The sequence below is a fragment of the Bombina bombina genome, chromosome 3 (genome assembly GCF_027579735.1).
Source record: "Bombina bombina isolate aBomBom1 chromosome 3, aBomBom1.pri, whole genome shotgun sequence".
Taxonomy (NCBI): Eukaryota; Metazoa; Chordata; class Amphibia; order Anura; family Bombinatoridae; genus Bombina; species Bombina bombina.
The window spans coordinates 506,348,416-506,374,856 of record NC_069501.1 but is presented as its reverse complement, the minus strand read 5'-3'; the positions used below and the strand labels follow the sequence as shown (position 1 = coordinate 506,374,856).

The 26,441-nt window shown below is 37.8% G+C and overlaps 1 protein-coding gene across 1 annotated transcript in view; it reads left to right on the top strand.

Moving 5' to 3' along the window:
* The window catches only part of TADA2A (transcriptional adaptor 2A), a 126,688-nt gene extending 101,210 nt beyond the window's left edge, over nt 1-25,478 (top strand). The window contains exon 15 of the mRNA XM_053706902.1: nt 24,737-25,478. Coding sequence (XP_053562877.1) covers nt 24,737-24,928 — 192 coding nt within the window. The 3' untranslated portion in view covers nt 24,929-25,478. The remainder of the gene's footprint in view (nt 1-24,736) is intronic.
* The last annotated feature ends 963 nt before the right edge of the window (nt 25,479-26,441 follow it).

Sequence of the window (26,441 nt, the reverse complement as noted above, 5' to 3'; positions counted from 1 at the left end):
GTGTAAAACTGAGCAAGGCAAGCATTACAATAACCCCAGCATTGTACCAAGCAAGTTTTTCTTGCTGCTGGTCTATCTTGCACTCTGAACCTACTGGAGCTTATCATAGTTAACCATCTCTTGTCACTAGGAGGCCTATTTATCAAATGTCTGTCGGACCTGATCCGACAGTGCGGATCAGGCCCGACAGACATCGCTGAATGCGGAGAGCAATACGCTCTCCGTATTCAGCATTGCACTAGCAGCTCACAAGAGCTGCTAGTGCAACGTCGCCCCCTGCAGACTCGCAGCCAATGGGCCGCCAGCAGGGAGGTGTCAATCAACCCGACCGTTCTCGATCGGGTTGAATTCCGGCGATGTGTGTCCGCCTGCTCAGAGCAAGTGGACAGGGTTATCGAGCAGCGGTCATAACTGCTGTTTCTGAAGACTCGCCAGAAACACGAGCCCAAAAGCGCCATACGGAGCTTGATAAATGGCGCTCTGTGTCTCTTTTTTAATATCAATAACTCTTACTATTATGGCACACTTACTGAAACCCTAATTCTTCAAGAGGCATAATGATTCAGATAAAGCAAACAATTTTAAACTTTCCAATTTGCTTCTATTATCAAATTTGCTTCATTCTCTTGGTATTGTTTGTTGAAGGAGCAAAAATGCATCACTGGGAGAATATATGTGCAACTAGCTCCCAGTAGTGCACTGCTGCTCCTGAGCCTACTAGGGTATTATTTTCAACACCTGATACCAAGAGAACAAAGCAAAGGAGATAATAGAAATCATTTTGAAAGTTGATTAAATTACATGCTCTTGGGGGCGGAGCTTGGCCGCGCAGGTAAATGGCTGCATGATCTGTTAGCTCCTAGGCCCCACTTCTCAAACCTAGCAAAAATAGCCTACACAGTTATGAGTTATTGGCCAAATCAAGATATATAAGTGAGCAGGATCATCCGGAGCCCGACATCGCATCTGGAGCGCTCCTCCGTTATAAGTAAAAAGAGTCCTCCCGGGGCCCGAGGCTCAGGCAAGCCGGCAAGTGGTGCGCACAATAGGGGGTAAAGAAAAAGACGCACGACACCCGTAATAAACTTAATGCAGACTCATCTCACACTGCATAACACGTCCGCTCTGCAGCACCAACGGACAGCTAGAAGACGCAGCTTGCACTACAGCCAGTGTTTGAGGCCTAGGCTTGGTCACGCTGACATGCAAATAGAGGTGAGTGGAGACAAACAATACCGGAGACACGATCTGGTACAGATAAGCATAGCAAAGCCTAATACAGCTGGGGAGAAAGGGGCAAACCGTGGGGGCAGCACAAATATATAAAAAAACATAGAGGGACACCGCGGTTACCAAAAGCAGGGCAAAAGAAAATAAATATAAAAAGATTGGCTACTGCCTCAGCATAAACACACTGCACAATGCAGAGGAAAGATAAAGGGAAGTTGAAATAGCTTCATAGAAGGAAATAAACAGAAAGTTGTTGTGGTGGTGGAGTAAAACCTCTTTAATAATTTAAAAGTGCCATTTATTGTGTAACCAATCACATATTCACTACAGCACAGAGGGCCTTAACAGCAAAGGACCACTATAACATACCCAGACAAAAGGGCCACTACAGTAACACCCCACAACAGAGACACTGAACTTGGACATGCCAGGTCGCAGAATAAACAGAACTGAAGTACAAATTAAGAATAAACCAATTCAGCAGTATTTAAAGGCACAAGAAACACCCAAAAGCGTGCAAAAGATGGAATCTGCGCAACACCAGGAGCAGATAGACCGCCAACAGACCCCAAACACCCCAAGTACACCTCAACCACTAACCAAAGAGGGATTAAATAGCCCAGAGAAAAGGTCTATGGTCTTTAAAGACCTGTACAGAACAACAGGTGATGTCCTGTTTATACAGGAAACACATTTCAAGAAAAGCAGAGAACCTAAAATACGGAGTCATAAACATAAAACTACATATTTGGCCTCAAATATTACATTCAATTTCAAGCCACTTACGTGGAAAGAGACTAAGGAACACCAACTTAAATCCGCACTATTAAAACAGAAATACTTTGACGTACAAGACAAAGCAGGGGCTTCATTGGCAAAAGCACTCAGGAGGAGGCAACTCAATACATACGTACACTCTATCTCAGATGCACAAGGCAATACACACAAGGATAGTAAGGGTATCGCGGAGGTCTTTCGGCAGTATTATGCTACACTTTATAACATAAAAAATACCGCCACATGTCATTCAATTGAATCATACTTAAAGGACCTTGATCTCCCCATTTTAACAGGGGAATAGGCGGACAAGCTAGACTCCCCTGTCATTATAGATGAAATTAAAAAGCAATTCAGGCCATGCCAGCTGGGAAAAGTCCGGGACCGGACGGATTTGGCATGAAGTATTATAAAAAGTACTTAGACCACCTGGTAATACCCCTGGAAAAAATGTTTAATTCATTTTCCCTCACCACAGGCTTTTCAGGGAATATGCTAGAAGCACATATAACCGTCCTTCCGAAACCGGGAAAGCAACCAGACAGGCCAGAACACTTCCGTCCGATATCACTTCTGAACTCGGATATAAAGATCTTTGCCAAAATCCTGGCAAATAGAATTAACCAATATCTACCCAGACTGATCAATACTGATCAGGTAGGATTTGTCCCAGGAAGAGAGGCGCGGGATAACACATTAAAAACAACAAGATACCTACGGTAATAGTTTCCACAGATGCTGAAAAAGCATTTGATAGGGTGAATTGGCAATTTCTAAAAGCAGTCATGGATAAAATGAAATTCGGCGACAAATTTATAGCACTTGTATTTTCCCTATACACGTTACCTACTGCAAAAGTAAAGGTGAATGGCCTCTTATCAGACAGTTTTAGCATAAACAATGGGACAAGTCAGGGGTGCCCACTTTCCCCGGTGCTTTTTACATTGGCTATTGAAGCCTTGGCACAGACAATTAGAAACAACACACAGATCACAGGGGTGCTAGTTGGTAACACTGAATATAAGTTAGCGTTATACGCAGATGAAGTCCTCCTCACACTCACCAAGGTAGAGACTTCCTTACCAAAGGTAATGGATGGGTTCCGGGAGTTCGGGGAAGTGTCCAATTTTTTAGCGAATACCACAAAATCGGAAATGTTAAATATCACATACGAGGATGAGATATTAAAACAATTAACACTTGGATGTCCCTTAAAAAGACAAACCTCGAAACTTAAATACCTAGGAATTTACCTGACACCGGACCCACAGGTCATATTCCAGGCCAATTATAAAAAATTAGAGGGGAATTTAGTGGCAGACCTCTCAAGTTGGAAAAACAAATCTATATCATGGGTAGGTAGAACAAATGTTATAAATATGAACATCCTCCCTAGGATACTATATTTGTTACAGACTACCCCTATTCAATTACCAGCTAAATATGTAAACCGCTTGCAATCTTTGAGCAATTTATTTGGCAAGGAGTTAGACCCCGAATAGCGAAGCAGACATTGTACTTGCCCAGAGAGAAGGGAGGACTGGGAGTACCTAATATATATACATACAAAGTAGCAATAGCTAGGCTAATAGACTTATGCACAAATAATATATACAAACAATGGGCCCAACTAGATAGACATATTGTAGGGGTCTGTAATGCCGGTATGGTGGCATGGATACCTCAAAAGCAAAGACCTGCTATTATACAACAGTACCCAATAATGGCGGAACTCTATGATACGTGGGATAAATTGATGAATACATCCACAAACATATCAAACCCACTCTCCCCAATGACCCCCCTATGCAATAACACCTCATTACCCTGGAACTACAAAGACACTCAAACAGAATTCGGAGTTCATATCAAAAACGGAATTGTGGCAATATTTACACAAACAAACAGTTACCCAATTACCCATTGATTCTTTTTTATATGGCAATTCCCAAAATCGAGAACAGCATAGCTAAAACTTTACTGACAGTGTTAATTAATAGCGCCAAAACACTAATTCCAAAATATTGGAAAACAACAACAGTACCTACAGCATCTGAGTGGAGGACACAGGTGGAAAACCTACTGCAGCTAGAGAGATATCATCATTTAAAGGCAGGAACCATAGGGACACATGAGCTTATGGTAGATATGTGGAGGCAACATACGGCTAATCAACGAAACCAGGGCACCCAAAGTATGGCCACATACTGACACATACATCATATACCTCACAGAAAAAACAAAACATTAATATAGATTGTGAGTGCGATGTTTACTGTTTATTGTTTGCTGTTGTTTATTATAGTGCAACAACTACTAAAACACATTTTATAATCACTGAGGACAGATGGTCTCTCGGGAATATTACCCGGAGAGACTATATACTGAACTTTCCAAAAGATGGACTTTGCACTGAAAACTTCGGTGCAGAACAGCATCCACAGAGAATGGACATTAGTTTACCTTCACATTTAATGCTGGAAATGGATAACTGTATTGAATGTACGTGGTTCTCTACCTTATTATTGTTTGAACCCAAACAGTCTTGTTATCAACTTGATTAACCAAATAAAGAAGTTTAAAAAAAAAAATTAAAAAAAAAAAAAAATTACATGCTCTTGAAATAAAGAAAGAAACATTTTTGGGCTTCATGTTCCTTTAGGAATAAAGGTTTCTTTCTGCAGTCTTGTAAACATATTATGCAAAGGGAATAAGGTTGAATTCTGGCAAGTTTTCAATTCAACTTTTTGTTTCCTAATTAGTTCTTTAGATTTCAAATGTTTACCCTGAAAATCGATTGTTAAAGGTACATGAAACCCAAATTTTTTCTTTCATAATTTTGAAGGAGCATGCAATTTAAAAAAAACTAAAAACTTTCCAATTTTCTTTTATCCAATTTGCTTCATGCTCTTGATATCCTTTGTTGAAAAGCAATTCTAAATAGGCTCAGTAGCTGCTGATTGGTGGCTGCACATAGCGTCCTCGTGTGATTGGCTCACCCATGTGCAATGCTATTTCTTCAACAAAGGATACCTAAAGAATGAAGCAAGTTAGACACTAGAAGTAAATTGGAATGTTGATTAAAATTGTATTCTCTATCTGAATCATGAACAAAAAATTGTGTTTCATGTCCCTTTAAAGAAGTAATGCTGTTCAGAATGATATTCGTAATTTCTTTCAGGCTATGGAAATACATCAACCAGTTTTTATGAATCCTTTTTGGACTTCTTCAGGTTCATCCCTAAAGAGTTAATAATATAACTGATACAGATATTAAAAGCATTTCAAAACACATTATGGGGGTAGTGTAATACTATAATATTTTCTGTTATGTATATATGTTGTTTAAACTATCTAAAGCACAAATTAATTGCATAATTTAACATAGGATGATTTAATGATAATTTGTAAAAAAAATATTAAAAACTATTAGGGCCAGATTATGAGTGGAGCGCTAGAAGTAAGCTTTCTTTCATGTAATTGGCAAGAGTCCATGAGCTAGTGACGTATGGGATATACAATCCTACCAGGAGGGGCAAAGTTTCCCAAACCTCAAAATGCCTATAAATACACCCCTCACCACACCCACAATTCAGTTTTACAAACTTTTCCTCCTATGGAGGTGGTGAAGTAAGTTAGTGCTAAGATTTCTACGTTGATATGTGCTTCTCAGTGAATGTCAGAGGGATGTGAAGGGAGTATCACCTATTGAATGCAATGGTTTTCCTCACGGGGATCTATTTAATTGGTTCTCTGTTATCGGTCGTAGAGATTCATCTCCTACCTCCCTTTTCAGATCGACGATATACTCTCATATTCCATTACCTCTACTGATAACTGTTTCAGTACTGGTTTGGCTATCTGCTATATGTGGATGGGTGTCTTTTGGTAAGTATGTTTTCATTACTTAAGACACTCTCAGCTATGGTTTGGCACTTTGTTTTTATATAAAGTTCTAAATATATGTATTGTACTTATATTTGCCATGATTCAGGTTTTCAGTATATTTCCTTTTTGCGAACTGTCTGTTTCATATCTGGGAAATGCATTTCTTAGGAAAATTTATTTCTTACCTGGGGTTTAGTCTCTTTTTTTCAAATTGACTGTCTTTTAAATTTGCGGGCAGAATTAGGCTCGCAAGGGCGCAAGTATATTGCGTCATTCTTGGCACAAGATTTTTTTGCCGCAAAATTACGTTCATTGACGCAAATTCATAATTTCCGGCGTCTTAGTTGATGGCGAGTCTTTCACAAGGTTGCGTCATCTGTGACGCGAGTGTGTCATTTCTGGACGTTTTTGGCGCCAAAAAATATTTTTCTGTTTGTGTGCGTCATACTTGGCGCCAAATACTTTCATTATTTAAGACCCCATTCCTATATGCCTCTTACCTTTTTCTCTATCAGAGGGCTATGCTGTTTGCATTTTTCCCCATTCCTGAAACTGCCATATAAGGAAATTTGATAATTTTGTTTTTTTCTCTTACATTTGCAAGACGGAGGAGCAGCCTGTCATTTGTCATTACTATTTCCTGCAGCCGCATTGGAACTCAAAACAAGCCGAGACAAGCCGGGAGAAACAGCCCACAAGTAAGGAACTCTTGATATCAAGTGTGGACATTGTATCCGGCTGATGATTACTGTAGAAGCTGAGTTCATTGAGCTGACGGGTTGAAGTGTTTGTTTAAGGCGTCATTTTTTAATACTTCTTGTAAGTGCAACATATTAATTGATTTGAATAAATTGTTTATTGATTCACCTTGAGTCGTGGATGCGCTCTGTGCTTTTTTCGTTCAAGATATACCTGTAAATTTAAAAGAATTTATTTCTGATTCTATTCAGAAGGCTTTGTCTGCCAATCCCGCCTTCTAATAAACGTAAAAGGTCTTTTAAAACTTCTCATAAAGTTGATGAAATTTCAAATGACCGGCAACATGCTGAATTATCCTGCTCTGATGAGGGTCTATCTGGTTCAGAAGATCCTACCTCAGATATTGACACTGACAAATCTTCTTATTTATTTAAAATGGAGTATATTCGTTCTTTGTTAAAAGAAGTGTTGATTACTTTGGATATGGAGGAAACTAGTCCTCTTGATATTAAAACTAGTAAACGTTTAAATTCTGTTTATAAACCTCCTGTGGTTACTCCAGAGGTTTTTCCAGTTCCTGATGCTATTTCTGATATGATTTCTAAGGAATGGAATAGGCCTGGTACTACTTTTATTCCTTCTTCAAGGTTTAAAAAATTGTATCCTTTGCCTGCAGTTACTTTAGAGTTTTGGGAAAAGATCCCCAAAGTTGATGGGGCTATCTCTACTCTTGCTAAACGTACTACTATTCCTACGTAAGATAGTACTTCTGTTACAGATCCTTTAGATAGGAAACTTAAAACTTCTCTAAGGAAAGCCTTTTTATATTCAGGTCATCTTCTCAGGCCTGCAATTTCTTTGGCTGATGTTGCAGCTGCTTCAACTTTTAGCGCAACAAGTATTGGATCCTGAATTGTCTAGCATTGTTAACTTGATTCAACATGCTAATCATTTTATTTGTGATGCCATTTTTGATATCATCAAAATTTATGTTAAATCTATGTCTTTAGCTATTTTAGCTAGAAGAGCTTTGCGGCTTAAATCTTGGAATGCTGACATGACTTCTAAGTCAAGGTTGCTATCTCTTTCTTTTCAAGGTAATAAGTTATTTGGTTCTCAGTTGGATTCAATAATTTCAACTGTCACTGGGGGGAAGGGAGTTTTTTTGCCTCAGGATAAAAGACCTAAGGGTAAATCTAAAGCTTCTAACTGTTTTCGTTCCTTTCGACAAAATAAGGAACAGAAACCTAATCCTTCCCCCACGGAATCTGTTTCCAATTGGAAGCCTTCCTCAAATTGGAAAAAATCCAAGCCATTTAAGAGATCAAAGCCAGCCCCCAAGTCCGCATGAAGGTGAGGCCCTCATTTCAGCTCAGCTGGTAGGGGGCAGATTAAGATTTTTCAAAGATGTTTGGACAAATTTGGTTCAAAATCAATGGATTCAGAGTATTGTCTCTCAGGGGTACAGAATAGGATTCAGGGTAAGACCGCCTGTGAGAAGATTTTTTCTCTCACGAATTCCAGCAAACCCAGTAAAGGCTCAGGCTTTCCTGAAGTGTGTTTCAGACCTGGAGTTATCAGGGGTAATCATACCAGTTCCGTTTCAGGAACAGGGTCTGGGGTTTTATTCAAATCTATTCATTGTCCCAAAGAAAGAAAATTCATTCAGACCAGTTCTGGATCTAATAATTTTGAACCAAGTTCCAACTTTCAAAATGGTGACTTATAAGGACTATTCTGCCTTTTGTTCAGCAAGGGCATTATATGTCCACAATAGACGTAATCAGAGAACTGGGTATTGCGGTGTTTCCTTATTTGGACGATATCTGGGTACTTGCTCAGTCTTTACATTCTGCAGAATCTCACACGAATCTGAGAAGCTTATTACAGTTTTATCATCTCCATCCCACACCGGGGGGGGGCGGGGAAGGGGAGTGGGGGGAATAAGGGGGAGGGGGGCGGGGAAGGGGAGTGGGGGGAATAAGGGGGGGGAGGGGGGGGCGGGGAAGGGTAGTGGGGGGAGTAAGGGGGAGGTGAGAAGGGGAAGGGTTTGTGGGGGGGTTGCTTTTGGTAGAGATATATCATTAAGGAGATTGGCAATCCCTAAATAAACAGGTTCACATCACTCTCTTTATTTATTCCTAATGGGTGTCTAATGTTCAATAGAAATATCCATTTTGCCTCTTTATAGCTAAGTTTGTATTCCCTGTCACCCCCCCTTTTGTGTTTAGGGACATGATCTATTGCTTGGATGGACAATAATGATGCATCTCCCTGGTGCATGTATTTAAAGTGTTTGGATACAGGAGTTAAAGTATCTGGATCTTCTATGTCCCGTATATGTTCAAGAGCTCTGTCTTTCAGTAGGCGTTTGGTCCTACCTACATATTGTATGTAGCACCCCCTACATGTTAGGAGATAGATTACATGATTGGAGTTGGTTTAGTTTAAACCTGATATCATATTCTCGTTTCGTAATTTGTAGATTTAAAATATGTACCTTCTACAATATAATTGCATGTTTGACACCGTTGTGCTCTACATCTGAAAAATCCTAATCTGCTAGGTAGCCATGTCTTGCTATTACTGCTAGGGAAGTCAGATACTACTATGTTGCCTATTGTTCTACCCTTTTTAGCTACAAATTTACAGCCTCCCATAGTTACCTGCGATAGTCCAGAGTCTATCGCTAATATGGGAAGGCTTTGTTTTACAATGTCACAAATTTTAGTGTATTCCAGGCTATATGAAGTGCTGAATACTAACTTTTCATTCACTTTTATTTTGTCTTTTCTTTTGTAAGTATTTTTGTATTTCAACAAATCCTCCCTTGGTATTGTGTCTACCTCACTTTTGATGTTATTTAGTAATAGCTTTGGATAACCCCTATCTAGGAGTCGTTCCTTAAGTACCCGGCATTCTTTTTCATATGTCTTTTCATCCGAACAAATTCTCCTTGTTCTTATGAACTGGCCTTTAGGTATAGCCTTTTTCACATGGCTAGGATGACTAGATTTGTAATTTAATATTGTGTTACCTCCTGTGGGTTTTCTGTATACCCTAGATTTAACCTACATGATTCTCTGTGTCAGCAGACAGCTCCAAATCCAAGAATTTTATGTTTGTTTTGTGTTGTTCTGCCGTGAATCTCAGATTCATATCATTGCAGTTAATGGCCTCTAAGAAGCTTATTACAGTTTTATCATCTCCATCCCACACCAACAACAGGTCATCAATATATCTTCCATAATAAACAATATGCTGCTTGTGGTGGTTGCCATCTCCATAGACGTGGCAGGCTTCCCACCAACCCATGAAAAGGTTGGCGTAAGAGGGGGCAAATTTTGCTCCCATCGCCATGCCACGCCTCTGGAGATAGCAACACCCACCAAACATAAAAAAATTATGCTTTAGAAGAAATTCTATGGCAGTCAATAGAAAATATATCACATCCTTTGTGTAATTAGAAAAATTGTTTAGAAAATATGCCACAGCCGCCTCGACCCTGGTGGTGTGGGATGGAGGTGTATAATGACGCAACGGCAACTGTCAAAAAGCGATATGATTTCTGCCATTTAAGGCTTTTCATTGTATTAAGGACCTGTGTGGAATCTTTGATGTAGCTCATTACGTTGCCTACTAGTGTTTGCAAATATGCATCCACTAGTTCAGATAGGGGTTCCAGGAGAGAGCCTACCCCAGATATGATTGGCCTACCCGGGGGGGTTTTGCTATCTTTATGTAGCTTAGGGACGAAGTAAAAGATAGGAGTAAGGGGGGTAGATGGAAGTAACGTATCAAAGAACGTTTCCTTAAAGGCCCCTACTTTTTTTCCTAGTTCTAGTAAGTCCTTTAATTGAGGTTTAAATTTTTGAGTGGGATTAAACGTCAACTTGGAGTATACCTCCTCGTCATTTAGCTGTCTTTCAGCTTCTGTGATATAATATTCACGGTCCATAATGACCATGTTCCCACCCTTACCGGATTCTTTAATCACGATTTCAGTATTAGATTGTAAGGACTTTAGAGCTTTATTTTGAACATAGGTTAAATTCTGTTTATGTGGGTTAGTGTATGTCTTTTTGTTCATTATACTCTCTGAAAGTTCCTGTAATTTCAGCTCAACAGTACGCTGAAACACATCTATACTTTTGCCTCTACTCTGTACGGGGTAGAACTCACTCTTGTTCATACTGGGTTTGAATGTAGGTGACACTGTGTTCTTCCCAACCTCCATGCTGTCATTCATCATGGAGGTTAGATCTAAGACCAGACATTGTTCATTAAACGTTAAGTCATGGTTATCATTTGCCTGTATTTGTATTGCTTATGTCCTGTTTGGCATCATCCTCAGGTTTTGAAAAATGTTGTTTTAAAGTTAATTTTCTTACGAATATATTAACATCATGGATGGTGCCAAACAGGTCAAAGTGTGCAGTTGGAGTATAATTTAAGCCTAATCCAAGTACTTCTTTCTCACCATCTGTGAGTTCATACTTAGATACATTTATCACGTTTCTTATACATATTTCTTTATTTGTGTACGTGTTTGGTATCTGGTTTTGCCCCCCCCCCCCCCTTGCGTTTACTTCTCCCCTCTACTGCCCCTTCTTGTTTTTTTCTTTTTGGCTTTGTGCCTGTGCGCAATTCGTTTTTTGACATGTTGTCTATCACTTCTGAGGGGGTATCTAATGCTGACTTGCCAGTTGTATCTACCAGTTCATCATTTGAGTCATGCTCAGAGGTGTCAATGTCATACTCCGTTTCTGCAAATGTACTTTTTTACTATTTTTCTTAGGCAATGTATCCATTTTATTTTTATGAAACTGACTTGTATGGCACTGACTCCTCCCCCCACTCTGCCATCTGTAAACTTTATTAAACTCATAGTTTCTTTTGTCCCTTGACAACGTTTGCTTTTTAAAGTCCCATAGCTCTTTTGTAAATCTTGCCATGTTTTCTTCAAATTTCTTATCATAAGATTTAAAGTCCTTATCTGTCTGGAACCCTTGCAAATCCAATTGCACAATTTTAATATATTTGATTGATTCCTGTCTCTGTTGTTTCTTAAAAGTTATTAGTAAATCTATTAGTGAAAATGAGCAAACATCCAAGATTTTATTCCATTTCTTAATGAAATCCGGGTCAGTGACTAGAAATGAGGGGAACTTTCTAATTCTTAACCCTCTAGGTATTCTTTGTTGTCGTTTGTATAGCAAGAAGGTCTTAAAGGGACAGTATACTGTAAAATATTTTTCCCTTAATGTGTTTACAATTGCTTTTTTTACCAACTGCGGAGTAAAAATGTATGAAAATTAGCTTTTTAAGGTTTATTTGTGAATATTAAAGCTCTGCTTTTGTGTTTTGAAGCCACAACCTAATAAAATGGGTTGAGCTTGTAGGTATAATCAGATCTCATTACTGTATCACATTGTGTACATAAACATGTTTCTTAATCTTATATCTGTCCATAAAACAATCACCAGTACTTGGAGAGAACAATGGAAAATCAACATTTTATTACCTTATCTCTACTATATCCTACTGGGAGTATTATTTCTTCTGCTGGCTGTGTTTACAAAGCTTATCTATAGCTGGGACCTGCAGCCACAAACTTTCAGAATAGGTGGGGATACCACATGCTAAATCAACTATTTCAAATGTCAATATAAGGGTAAAGGATCTACTTGTAAACAATTTAATACACTCCAGCAGGTAAAGTGGATCATTGGGAACAAATTAAAGGGGAGAACATTTTTGAGTAAACTGTCCCTTTAATGTCAAGGTCAAATAATAAGTGCTATTATGCTTGACAATGTAGAAATTCAATTATAGGTGGTGTGTTTATTTAGATAAAATACTCATAACAATACAGCGTATCGCTGTTAGGAGTGAGTCATAGATTCAGTGAAATCCGTATGCAAATAACTGTTATAATCCGTATGCAGATAACTGTTATAATCAGGCAGAGCTTCAGCCTCGCACTTTTTGAAACGCTAAATAGAAGCTCCACGGTTACTTCATATACCCCTATCGGTCATGCCCGCCATCCCATAAACGGAGCAAATGCAGAACAACAGGAAAGAAGGAAGGCACTTACCGAAAGCTGGGGTTCGTGTTCAGGAGCAGCTTTCTCTTCAGCGACGGCACCGGTCAGTATGTTCCAGCCTGTAGCGCCTGGAGCCCAGGAAGACACGCCTCCGTCAAAGGCATACACTCAATCCACAAAAAACAGAAGTACTCCCGGGCATCACAGGTGAAGGCGCTTGTTTAGTAAATCCAGTATATGCTGGTAAGAAGTAACTCACTGTTCACCACCAATGTCAATATAAAAATAGCACTCTTTATTAGGGATCATTAAAAACAAAAAGGAGCCTCAGCCCCATAAGTGCACAGTAAGAGTCACAGCAAGAAGACTGCAGACATGTTAAGCGTGGTATTCCATGCTTGATCACTGCTATCTAGCTGCTGTGAACATGTTCTCTTCTTAAAGAGACATCAATTAACATCAATAAAAACAAGTTAACTCCTACCTGCCTGACTTTATATTTTGCTATTCACATATCAATTTAAAGGGAAAATTATTTATTTATGAACCTCCTATATCAGTGGATAACCCATTATTATTGGATACGTTTTATGTGAATGAGTTTAAATTCTTCAGAAACTCTTATTCACAATTTGGATGTGGTTAGGGCCTTAAAGATCCCAAGAGCTATAAAGCTATTGCTATTTCTTTGTCTTCTTGGTTGAAACTATTCACCAAGCTTACTTGGAGAGGTGGGTCAACCTCCACCTAAACAGATTACTGCTCATTCTACAAAGTCAGTTGCTACTTCTTGGGATTTTAAGAATTAAGTGCCAGTTGACCAAATTTGCAAAGCAGCTACTTGGTCTTCTTTGCATACTGTTACTAAATTCTACCATTTTGATGTTTTCTTCTAAGGCAGCCTTTAAGTAGGAAAGTCCTTCAGGCAGTGATCTCGGCTTAATGTTTTCTGCCCATGGGTAATTTTTTAAATGCATATTAAAAAAGAAGAAATAAAAAAAGATTGGAGTAATGAGCTTGTAATTTTTGAGTGTGTGTTGTGGATTTTGTGGAAATAAACAGATTACTGCTCATTCTACAAAGTCAGTTGCTACTTCTTGGGATTTTAAGAATTAAGTGCCAGTTGACCAAATTTGCAAAGCAGCTACTTGGTCTTCTTTGCATACTGTTACTAAATTCTACCATTTTGATGTTTTCTTCTAAGGCAGCCTTTAAGTAGGAAAGTCCTTCAGGCAGTGATCTCGGCTTAATGTTTTCTGCCCATGGGTAATTTTTTAAATGCATATTAAAAAAGAAGAAATAAAAAAAGATTGGAGTAATGAGCTTGTAATTTTTGAGTGTGTGTTGTGGATTTTGTGGAAATAAATGTTTTTTTAGCCTACCTTATGTTTCATTACATGTGAACTCCACATCTTGAGTATCTTTTCCCTGCAGTAATTGATTGTGGACTCTCACCAACTGTATGAAAGAAAACATAATTTATGTGTATTTGATCAATTCATTTTTCATGGTGGTGAGAGTCTACGAGACCCTACCCTGTTTTTATTTCTTTGGTGTTGATTTTTTTTTTTTTTGTGCACATCTTTTTTTCCTGATCCTATTTTTTACTCATTGCTTTTCCCTACCTCTTTTGCTTGGCTATGCGTTAGACTATAGTGCTGCCAGGTAGGAGGGGTTTTATAGAGCTCTTGGGGTTTGGGAGTCATTGTGCCAGGGAAGACTAATTCCCAGGGGTAATGGATCAGGGACTCTCACCACCATGAAAGAAATTGATTTATCAGGTAAGTATAAATTATGGGGGGGGGGGGTTGTTTTTGCTACAGTGGAAACATCTTTTCTATAATTTTGGAATCTGATTCATTAGGAGGATTTTTCTATTGGCTACTGACTTAGCTCATTGAGTGGCTGACCTTTGTCAACACGTGGAAAAACATTTTATATAGGCAAATAATTATTTCATACAGTTCTTAAATTTCTATTCCCGTTTTCTTGCATTTAAAAATTGTTATAACATTTAATTTAAAGTGATTGTAAAGTTTAACGAATTAAAGCCGGTATCTAAAAATAATATTAAAAACAGGGGCACTTTATTTAAACTTTACAATGATGCTTTTTTTAAAAAAAAAAAATGCTTACCTTTTCGTTACTGTAAACAGACCGGCAATCCTCTGCCCGCATTTTCTTCTGTATTTTGCATATGATGACGATTCAGGCTTCCTCCAATCGTTGCATACCCCACTAGCTGGACGCCAATGGGGGCACACAATGATTGTAGGAAGCCGAATTCGTCATCTATCTGCAAAATACAGAAGAAGATGAGGGCGGAGGATCGCCGGTCTGTTTACAGTAACAAAAAGGTAAGTATTTAAAAAAGCCTCATTGGGAAGTTAAATGAATTTAAAGTGCCCCTGTTTTTAAGAGTAATTATATTAGAGATACCGGGCTTTAATTCGTTAAACTTTACAATCACTTTAATAACTTAAAAATAGAAATATATTTCTATTAAACTAAAAGACTGACTTTCCATTTAGACCAAGGAAATATATATTGCCTCTTGTTAACCAGCCAAATGGATTGATAAGTTAATTGAAAAAAGTCTAAGCATAAAGAATTAATGGCTGCACACCAGAAAAAAAAGAGTAGACACATTGTTGTACAGTAGGTTGCATGTATCATACTGCAGCATTTTCTAACAACTGAAAGTGACAGAGGAGCTGTTCTTTGAGACCATTTTAAAATGTATTGCAGTAGTCCTGAAGTCCGCAAAAAACATGGATGAGTTTGGTAAGATCTGTGTGAATCAGGTTCTTGACCTTAGCTATATTCTTCAAAGTGAATGTAAACTTTAATTAATTAAAGGCCAGTATCAAATAATAATCTTAGAAACATTGGCACTTTAATTCATTAAAGGGGCAGTAAACTTACATACTAATGTTATATAATTCTGCACATAGTGCAGAATTATATAACAGCTTACCGGCATTCTTTCAATTATTTCAGAGAAATTGTATGTAAAAACCTCATTTTACCAGAACGCCGCTCCTTTCTCTACTGAGCGGGTCTGGTTTTCACACAGCACATTGCGGCAATACTGTCTAGTCACAGTGTGTCCGGTTGTGCCATTAAAATGAATGGAACTTCGCCTACGCTACTAGACCAGAGCGGGAGTGAGCTACATTCATTTTAATGGCACGACCAGGCACACTGTGACTAGACAGTGCTGCTGTGATGCACTGTGTAAAAACCAGACCCGCTCAGTAGAGAAAGGAGCGGCGTTCTGGTAAAATGAGGTTTTTACTTACAATTTCTCTGAAATAATTGAAAGTATACATCTGCCGGTAAGCTAATCTTATGTGCAGAATTATATAACATTAGTATGTAAGTTTACTGCCCCTTTAAACTTTACAATGAAGCTTATTTTTTAAAATACTTACCATTGCGCTATGGTAAACATAATGCCAAACCTCTGCCTGCAGTTCCTGCTTTCTTTATTGAAGAATGACGAATCCGGCTTCCTCCGATCGTTGCGTGCCTACTTTGGCATCCAGCTCGTGGGGCAACGCAGCGGTTGGAAGAAGACAGATTTGTCACCTATATGCAAAAGAAAGCAGGAGATGCGGGCGGAGGATCGGCGTTATGTTTACCATAACGTAATGGTAAGCATTTTAAAAAATAAGGTGCTTTGTAAACTTTAATAAATTAAAGTGCCCCTGTTTTTAAGATTATTATTTGATCCTGGCCTTTAATTCAATAAAGGGACAGTCTACTGCAGAATTGTTAGTGTTTAAAAGGATAGATAATCTCTTTAACATAGTAACATACATAGTAGATAAGGTTGAAAAAAGACAGAAGTCCATCGAGTTCAACCTATACAAATCTAAAATACTTACAAAAAGCTCCAGTTAAGCTTAAATAACCCCACTAAAAGGCGACCCATTTAATACTAGCAATCATATCCATGAATTTTGTTTATATACAGAAATGTATCCATACTATTTTTAAATGTATCTAGGGTATTGGCATTCACTACCTCCTTTGGTAATGAATTCCACAATTTTATTGCTCTTACAGTGAAAAAGCTTTTCTGTTGCAGGAGATTAAATCTCCTTTCCTCCAACCTTAAATTGTGACCTCTTGTCAGAAACCATTTTCTTTGAATAAACAGAGCTTCTGCTATTTCTGTATATGGGCCTTGAATATATTTATATAAAGTAATCATGTCACCTCTCAAGCGCCTTTTTTCTAAAGAAAAGAGACCCAGTTTGGCTAGCCTCTCCTCATAGGTTAAATTCTCCAATCCCCTTATTAGCTTTGTGGCCCTTCTCTGAACTTTTTCTAGTTCTGCAATATCTTTTTTTGCGATTGGTCCCCAGAACTACACTCCATACTCATGGTGAAGTCTTACCAGGGCTTTATATAGTGACAGAATTATGCTTTCCTTCCTTGATTCAATGCCTCTTTTAATACATGCTAGTATCATATTAGCCTTTGAAGACGCCGCCCTGCATTGTGCACCCATCTTTAGCTTGTTATCTATTACTACTCCCAAATCCCTTTCCTCCTCTGTTTGGCTAAGTCTTGTCCCATTTATAAAATACGTTGCCTGCTTATTTGTACTTCCAAAATGTAGAACCTTGCATTTTCCCATATTAAATCTCATATTCCATTTACCTAATTTTTGCAGATCCCTTTGTAATGAAAGTTCATCCTGCTCTGACCTAATGACCTTACTTAACTAAGTATCATCTGCAAAAATAGAGATGTCGCTTTTTAATCCTTGCTCCAAGTCATTTATAAAAATATTAAAAAGAACAGGGCCCAGTACTGATCCCTGGGGGACTCCACTGATTACCTTTGTCCAATCTGAGTATGATCCATTTACTATTACTCGTTGCTCCCTACCTTTTAGCCAGTTATTTATCCATGAGCTAACATTTTCAGCTATTCCCAGTCTCTTTAATTTTTTTTTTTTTTTTTTTTTTTTTTTTTTTTTTTTTTATTTATTTTTTATTGAGGAATTATACAAAATACAAGTCTCACATAGTCATACAGGAGATAAATCTTACTCATACAACAGACATTGTATTAGGAATGTTAATAAGATGCATTAACTTAAATCCTCTTTTTAGTCCCTTTACATAAAGGTTAAGACCACTTTTGGATCTTTGATATTGATAAAGAAAACAAAGAGGGAATAGGGAATGGAAAGACCAAAGCCAAATTTGGGAATGTGACGTGGGATATATAGTGTATTGATCTCTGCTCTTATACAGAACACAAGGTGGGGTGGGGACCTATAAACCTGGTTAGTAGAGGTTTTAAGACTTAAAGGCAGCAGAGCAAATATAAAATCTTAATGGTGTTGGAGTATGGGAATTATAAATCTTATATGGGAGTAGAATTAATTGCCAGCCCCTAATGCATTGCTGAACAGATAAATTCTAAACGATACAGACATAACAATTAATCTTCATATTCTTCAGAGCTTAGGTTGGTACATTTTTACAGTCCCCATGTAGCAGTTTGTATGTGGTTAAACTCTATTAATTAATGTTCCTATAGCACAGTTAGAAACAAGACTTTTCCTCCTTCCCCGTAGCCCCGGCCGCTGGCCACAAGAGAGGAGGCTACCACATTACTGGGTAGACACATGTAATTCAAAACTGTATGTTGGGAAGTGTCGCATCTATATCATGTATAGCCTAGTAAGTAGATGCAGCGAGTATCAATGAAGCTTAAAGGTCATTATCCCACTTATTGCTTTACTCCCATGTTTTTAACCAGAACAGAAGATATAATGTTAACTATAATACATTTAACAAGACACCGACAATAATTGCCAACAGTACCCTTCCCACATTAACATAGCCTGTTTCTTTTAATTAGTGGTAGGGGAAGCATTTCGTGAAAACATTGTCAACCCCAGGATTTAGCCCTCAGGAAGTGCTGAATCTTACTCGTGCTGTAAGCGTCTCTGTGAAAAGAGTTAATATAGCAGGCTTTTAGCAAGAATGATATGACGTCTAAGTCTGCTATAGTCCCTTCTACCGAGCTCGTGAACCACTTGTCATTCTTTCCCAAGGGAAGAGCCTCAAGGTGATAGGTTTTGTTAGTGAATAAAGTGTCCAGCTCATTGTTGCAAAGCAGGGAACCTTCATGTTGTTTATTCTTGGCAGTCCGGGAGTACACCCCCGCCTCCAGTCCCGCCATGCGTGCTGCTAAATATTTTCCCATCTTTAAAAATTCTCTTTGTGTATCGGCATATATCTTGTTGGTCGTGGTATTTACAGGATGCCCTTTGTCTGGAACAGCTGTTAAATCACTATAAGAGGCTTCCTTTGTTGAGTCGCCTTGTTTTGAAACGAGTAACATCTCAGGGTTGATCACATAATAAAGAGGTTCTGATTTCTGCGTGTTTATGTCTATGCCCATCTCCTCTGTGGACTTTATCACTGTGTCTGCAGTGCCGATCCGGTTGATCAGGAAGTCATATGGAGCACTGTCTATAAGTCGCTGACATAGTTTTTCAAATCTGGACATGATGCACTCCATGCTGTCTTTTAGGTCTGGTTGCGTTGCGGTAGCCATTTTAGGTGCAGAGATTACACGGATTCTAGTTGTTTCTCCTTAATTAATCGTAGCTCCGCTGCCAATATCCCCTCTTGCTGTAAAGTTATATGCAGAGAATCTGAGCAATTCTGGCAATGGCGGGAACCCTCGATTGCTCGAGGGGGGTGACGCTGCCTATGTGTGAGCCGCCGCTCTAGGCCTTCTTATCCGATGCCGGGCTCCGACTTCACTTATACAGTGCAATCCTTCGGTATGTAAGACTCCGCTGGGCAGTGAAGTCTTATAGATTAAAATTTATGTTTTTGCTCTGTTAAATCCCTCTTGTAATCGGCGGATTAGGAGTGTTCAGATGGAGCTCAGGAAAAATGCGACCATACGAGATCGCTGTTCGGACACGCCCCCCAGTCTCTTTAATTTTTTAATCTCTCATGTGGCACTGTATCAAATTCCTTTGCAAAATCTAAGTATATCAGATCAACTGATTCCCGTTTATCTATATTTTTACTTACTTCCTCGTAGAATCTAATTAGATTAGTTTGACATAATCTATTTCTCATAAAACCATGCTGATTAGAACTCATAATCTTGTTTACACGAATATGCTCATCAATATAATCCTTTATAATCCCTTCAAATATGTTCCCCACTATTGATGTCAGACTAACTGGTCTATAGCTTCCTGGGTCATCCCTGCTTGCCTTTTTGAAGAGTGGCACAACATCAACTTTACGCCAATCCTGGGGTACCATGCCTTAAAGGGACACTGAACCCAAATTTTTTCTTTCGTGATTCAGATAGAGCATGAAATTTTAAGCAACTTTCTAATTTACTCCTATTAGCAAATTTTCTTTATTCTCTTGGTATCTTTATTTGAAATGCAAGAATGTAAGTTTAGATGCCGACCCATTTTTGGTGAACAACCTGGGTTGTTCTTGCTGATTGGTGGAAAAATGTATCCACCAATAAAAAAGTGCTGTCTAGAGTCCTGAATGAAAAAAAAGCTTAGATGCCTTCTTTTTTAAATAAAGATAGCAAGAGAACAAAGAAAAAATGATAATAGGAGTAAATTAGAAAATTGCTTAAAATTGCATGCTCTAACTGAATCACAAAAGAAAAAAATTGGGTTCAGTGTCCCTTTAAGATAATGAATCTTGAAAAATTAAGAGTAGAGGTTTGTCTATAACAGTGCTAAGTTCCATTAACACTCTTGGGTGTATTCCATCTGGGCCTGGAGTTTTATTTACCTTAATATTATCCAGTTTTTTCCTGATATCCTCTAAACATAACCCAGTTATAGGTATGGACTGGCATGTTCTATTTTGTTCCAAAGTATCATCCAATGGTTCCTCTCTTGTGTATACTGAAGAAAAAAAATGGTTTAGTACCTCAGCCTTCTCTCTGTTATTATTTATCATGCTATCCTCCCCGCATTTTAATGTACCTATATTGTCCTTCTTAGATTTTTGCCTATTTATGTACTTATAGAACCTTTTATGGTTAGACTTAGAATCCTTTGCAATTCATTTTTCATTTTCAATTTTGACTAATTTGATTGCTTTTTTGCATGCCTTGTTACATTCCTTATAAATATGGAATGTTGAGTCTGTACCATTTTCTTTACACAATTTAAATGCCCTACGTTTTTTCCTAATTTCTCTTAACACATTTTTATTTAGCCACATTGGCTTTGAATTTGGATTTCTATTTTTATAACCATATGGTATTTGTTTATATGTATATTTATTTAACAAAGTTTTAAATATCCATTTATCCTCTGTATTTTTATTAGAGAATACATTGTCCCAATTTATATTATTTAATGATTTCCTTAAATTGTTGAATTTTGCTTTTTTAACGTTTAAGGTCTTAGTTAAACCTTCAAGACACTGCTTATGAAAAGATATTTTATGTGACCATGTTATGATCACTGTTACCCAAATGTTATTTTACTTCTATGTTTGATATTATATCTGTATTGTTTGCTAGTACTAAATCCAATATAGCTTTACTCCTAGTTGACGAGAGGTTATCCCTGAGAACATTTAAAAATCTATCCCCCTTATATGAATTACTAGTTTCATTGGCCCAGTTTATATCAGGGTAGTTAAAATCTCCCATAATTACAGCACTGTTATTAGCAGTCTTACCTATTTGGGTTAGTAGTTGAGTTTCCTCAGGGTCACTAATGTTGGGGGGCTTGTAAGCATGTTCATAGTAATATTTTTTTAGGATCCCCCCCCCACACTCTTTACACAGGTTTACATTGTCACTTGCATCATAAATATCTTCCCTTATTGTAGGTTTAAGGTTATGTTTAATATACATGCAGATTCCTCCACCCCTTATATTATTCCTGTCCCTACTAAATAAAGTATAATCCTCTAAGTTAACTGCCCAGTCATGTGAATCATCCCACCAAGTTTCAGTTATACTGATAACATCATAGTCTTCTTCTGCAACTAAGAGCTCCAGCTCCCCCATTTTACCCGTCATGCTTCTTGCATTTGTTGTCATATTATCCATTCTCCTGTTTTGCATAACCAACACAATTATAATAATATACTTTTTACCTCTTTGATTACCTTGTATCTAAGTCCCCTTATTTCAGTGCTATTGACAGACTTGCATTTAGCCAATCAGTGCCCTCTCACTTGTAAATCCACGGGCGTGGTCACAATGTTATCTGTATGGCTCACATAAACTTACGCCATCTAGCTGTGAAAAACTGCCAAATGCATTGAAATAAGGGGCCGCCTTCAAGGGCTAAGAAATTAGCATATGAGCCTACCTAGGTTTAACTTTCAACAAAGAACACCAAGAGAACAAAGCAAATTTGATTATAAAAGGGAATTGGAAAGTTGTTTAAAATTGCATTCCCTATCTGAATCATGAAAGTTTAATTCTGACTAGACTGTCCCTTTAATATCAGCCACATTATAATTTTTTCACTTAAAGTGAATTTAAACTTTAGATGTTTCCTGTCAGTTGTCGCACCAAGATTTCTTACTAGTTCTGAGGTTTGCAGTTTTGCTAGTCCACATTTGCATCTCCTATTGCAATGAAAGGGACAGTTCACCTAAAAATGTCTCCCCTTTAAAGGGATACTAAGCCCAATTTTTTTTCTTTCATGATTCAGATAGAGCAGGTAATTTTAATCAACTTTCTAATTTACTCCTATTATCAACTTTTCTTGGTTCTCTTGCTATCTTTATTTGAAAAAGATGGTATCTAAGCTAAGGAGCCAGGCAATTTTTGGTTCAGTACACTGGACAGCACTTTTTAAATGGTGGGTGCATTTAGCCACCAATCGGCAAGCACAACCCAGGTTGTGAACACAAAATGGGCCGACTTCTAAACGTACATTCTTGCTTTTCAAATAAAGATAGCAAGAGAATGAAGACAAATTGCTAATAGGACTAAATTAGAAAGTTGCTTAAAATTGCAAGCTTTATCTGAATCGTGAAATAAAAAAATTGCGTTCAGTGTCCCTTTAAGTTGTTCCCAATGATCAATTTTACTTGCTAGAGTGTAGTAAATTGTTTACAAGTAGCTCCTTTACGCATCTATACTGAAAGTTTATTTACTGGAGTCTATGCTATACAATGTGATCACTACACACAGAGAAAGTCTGGCACTTGCAAGTACACAGCTAAGTTTATAAGCAAAAATGGTAAAGTTAGTTACTGCATCTGGTCAAATGGTCAAACCCAGAACCACATCAAGGTCTCTTCCCTCCTGGGTCCCTGTCTACAGCCAAGCAATGCCTGCTTTTAATCAAACCCCAGGAGGGAAGAGACCTTGACGTGGTCCTGGGTTTGACCATTTGACCAGATGCAGTAACTAACTTTACCGTTTTTGCTTTTTATCTTAGCTGTCTGCTTGCAATTGAGTGCCAGACTTTCTCTGTGTGTTGTGTTGATCACATTGTTTTGTAATTTTCAATATGAGCTTTGCACCCAGACTTGTCTGGGTTTAACTGCCTGGAAACTGCAGCTGGCTGTGATTGCTTTTGAGCACCCAGGGCTGTGCATTTTGCAGGGTCATAGGATGTGTAAACCTCCTCAGACCCTATATAATGTGTGTGTATGTATGTATTTATATTATAATGTTATCATAAGGTTGACCAAAAGATTCTGGCTCCATCATGTATGGGCTGGCTACTGGAGTTTAAAAAAAAAAAAAATGAGCCTTGAACTAAAATAATTTCAGTATAAGTGCTCATCTTTTGTGAGCTTGCAGCACAATATATCTCCCTAGTGCTTTGGTTTTATTTATCATTTTTATCCCCCCCCCCTTATCTGTTTCCTTAGTTTTAATATTATTCTATAGATGGTTCTAAATCTAATATCTAGATATTGCCCTTCCTTTATTTTACGTCGTTAGGCGAAAACCTATTTGGTGGAGATTGTGCACTGTGAATGTGATATGTTTTGGAATCTAATTTGAAAGCGGTTTGACAAGTGTCATAGGCTACCAGTGACCCTTCAAGAGTGCGGAAAAGGCCTCCTATCTAATGTTGACTATCTTACAATTAATTGTGCAGTGTATTTTGATAGCGTATCAGATACTGAAGGTTCGAATTCCGCAGGGAATATTCAGGTCAATATGCTGATCAGATTTTCAGTATTACAAATTAGATGTTTGCTTCTGATTCCAGAACTGACAGAATAGTAAAGGAATAGGAAACCTTTACATTGTCTTTTGTGCTTCAGACAGAGCATACGATTTTAAAAAAGTTTCCAGTTTACATCTATTATAAAATCTGCTTTGCTCTCATGAAACTCTTTGTGAAGAGATACCTAGGTAGGTGTCTGGAGCTCTACATGACAGGAAATAGTGCTGCCCTCTAGTGCTCACATGCACGCCCCTCAACTTATGTCCCTGATTTTCAACAAAAGATACCAAGAGAAAGAGGGAAAAATGATAATAGAAGTAAATTTAAAATCTCATGCTCTATATGAATCCTGAAAGAAACACTTTGGATTTCATATCCATCCCTTTAAGTTTTGATGAATAAATCTACCATTTTAATAATATACCTTCTTTTAATCTTTTGGTTTTATTGTATTCTCCCCTTGTGGGCCTTTGAAATTCTTTGTTCGTGAGTGCTACTTGGATTGAGCTAAGAATTAAAGCCATGTTTTAACCCTTTAACGACCAGCGACCCTTGCTTTTTTAATAGTAAGGCTCTCCCTGCCAGTGGCGAAACCACGCTTTTGTAGGTGTCCTGTGCTCTTACGGCCCCTTAGACACTAAGAGCCATTAACGTACAGGGTACGCCATAGTCGTTAAGTGGTTAAAAGTACCTTCCTTAATTACTTTTCGTGGTTCAGGTCTAGCATTTACCAAACTGGAACCTCAATGAAAAGGTGGCGCTTAGGTTGTTTTTTTCTCGATCTCCTTTAAGAAGAACATCATTTGGTTTATGATTGTTGTTACACTACCTGAGCCCAGTACGTACAAAATGTCATTCTTTACATAAAACAAACCTGTATAAATCTGAGCTTTTTCTTTGTCTTGCAGCTATGTCAGATGGTGAGATTAGTCCCTGGAGCCTACCTAGAATACAAAGCCGCTTTAATGAACGAATGTAACAAGCAAGGAAGTTTACGGCTGGCACAGGCTCGCGCTCTTATTAAAATAGATGTAAACAAGACCCGTAAAATATATGATTTTCTACTACGAGAAGGATTTATTATTAAGCCTCATCCCTAACTGGAAGACTGGTGAGAACTTCTAGATCACCATTGCAATGCCGTTCAAAAATGAAGTACAAAAGAACTGGTTATGTTCCTTATTTAAAAAAAAGTGTTGCCTATGTACTTGTGTTTATTGGACTGTGTATATCCATTACAGTCTAGCAACTTGAAGTGACAGATACATTGCTACAAAAGACTTGTGTCAAGTTTACTGTAAAAACTGTAATTGTTGGTCATTGTTTAATTTAACTGTTTGTTTTTAATTGTCAAACGTGTTGTATTTTTATCACTTTATAACGTAGTGACAATTTAACATTAGTAAAATCAAGATGTATTCCTGTTATTTGGTTCAAGATACACTACCTTTTTAGATGTTTATTTAAAAATATAATAAGGTTAAATAATTTATTGTATAATAAAGTATTTTTTCCCCTCTGGATCCACTTGACTCATCGGGAACCCAAAAACAGTGAGGATTTCAAGAAACCCTAACATTTTCTCCCCTTTAATTTGATCCCAATGATCCATTTTACCTGCTGGAGTGTATTAAATTGTTTACAAATCGATCTATTGCCTTTATTTCAGCATTTGAAATAGATGATTTTGCCTGTGGTATCCCTACATTTACTATTGGCTCTGCAGTTGGTTATTGGAAACACATTAAGGGAAAAACTATTTTACAGTACACTGTCCCTTTAAGGAAATTCGTATCTCGGGAAAATCATCTTGTCTGAGCCACTAATTAAATTACCTGTGAAGTATTCAATGAGGATTGTAGATTGAGATAACTGCTGTGCCAATTCCATAGTGTTTTTGCTTTTAAAAACGTGTAATTATGGCTTATGCCCTCTTATCTTTGCTAGAGTGAAAACAGAAGAAATTTGCTGTAGGACAACATACATTTAGGGCCAGATTACAAGTGGAGCGCTAAATACGCTTTAGTGAAAGCGATATTTGTGCTCCACTGTGTAATACCAGCGCAAGACTAATGTGTGCTGGTATTACAAGTTGTCTACAATACAATACAAACTTGAGCTCGCGTTTGCATTGCTGGGAAACATTGTGCTTACGAGAGCGCGCTTCCATAGGCTCCAATGGGAACCTCGTTCTGATGTTGTCAGATTGACACAAATAAATATGTAAGTATATATATATATATATATTTACTGGGAACACACAGTTCCCATAGATGGCAATGTAAAGGCACTTTTGTTTTTCTAACACCCCACTCTCACCAACTTTACCCCCAAAATACTTCCTAGTGCAGTTATTTTTAAAAAAATAAAGATGCTGCTATCTTTATTACTGTATTTTGGGGCATTTGAGGCACATTTATAAAATTAACCAGATATCTGATCTCTGATTAATTTTCTAAGCGCTAATAACCAGCCACTTGTAATGGCTGGATAATTCAGCGCTCCACTTGTAATCTAGCCCTTAGTGTATGAGAGAAACAAACATGAGCTTCAATAAAGGGACACTCAAGTCAAAATAAACTTTTATGATTCAGATAGAGCATGCAGTTTTAA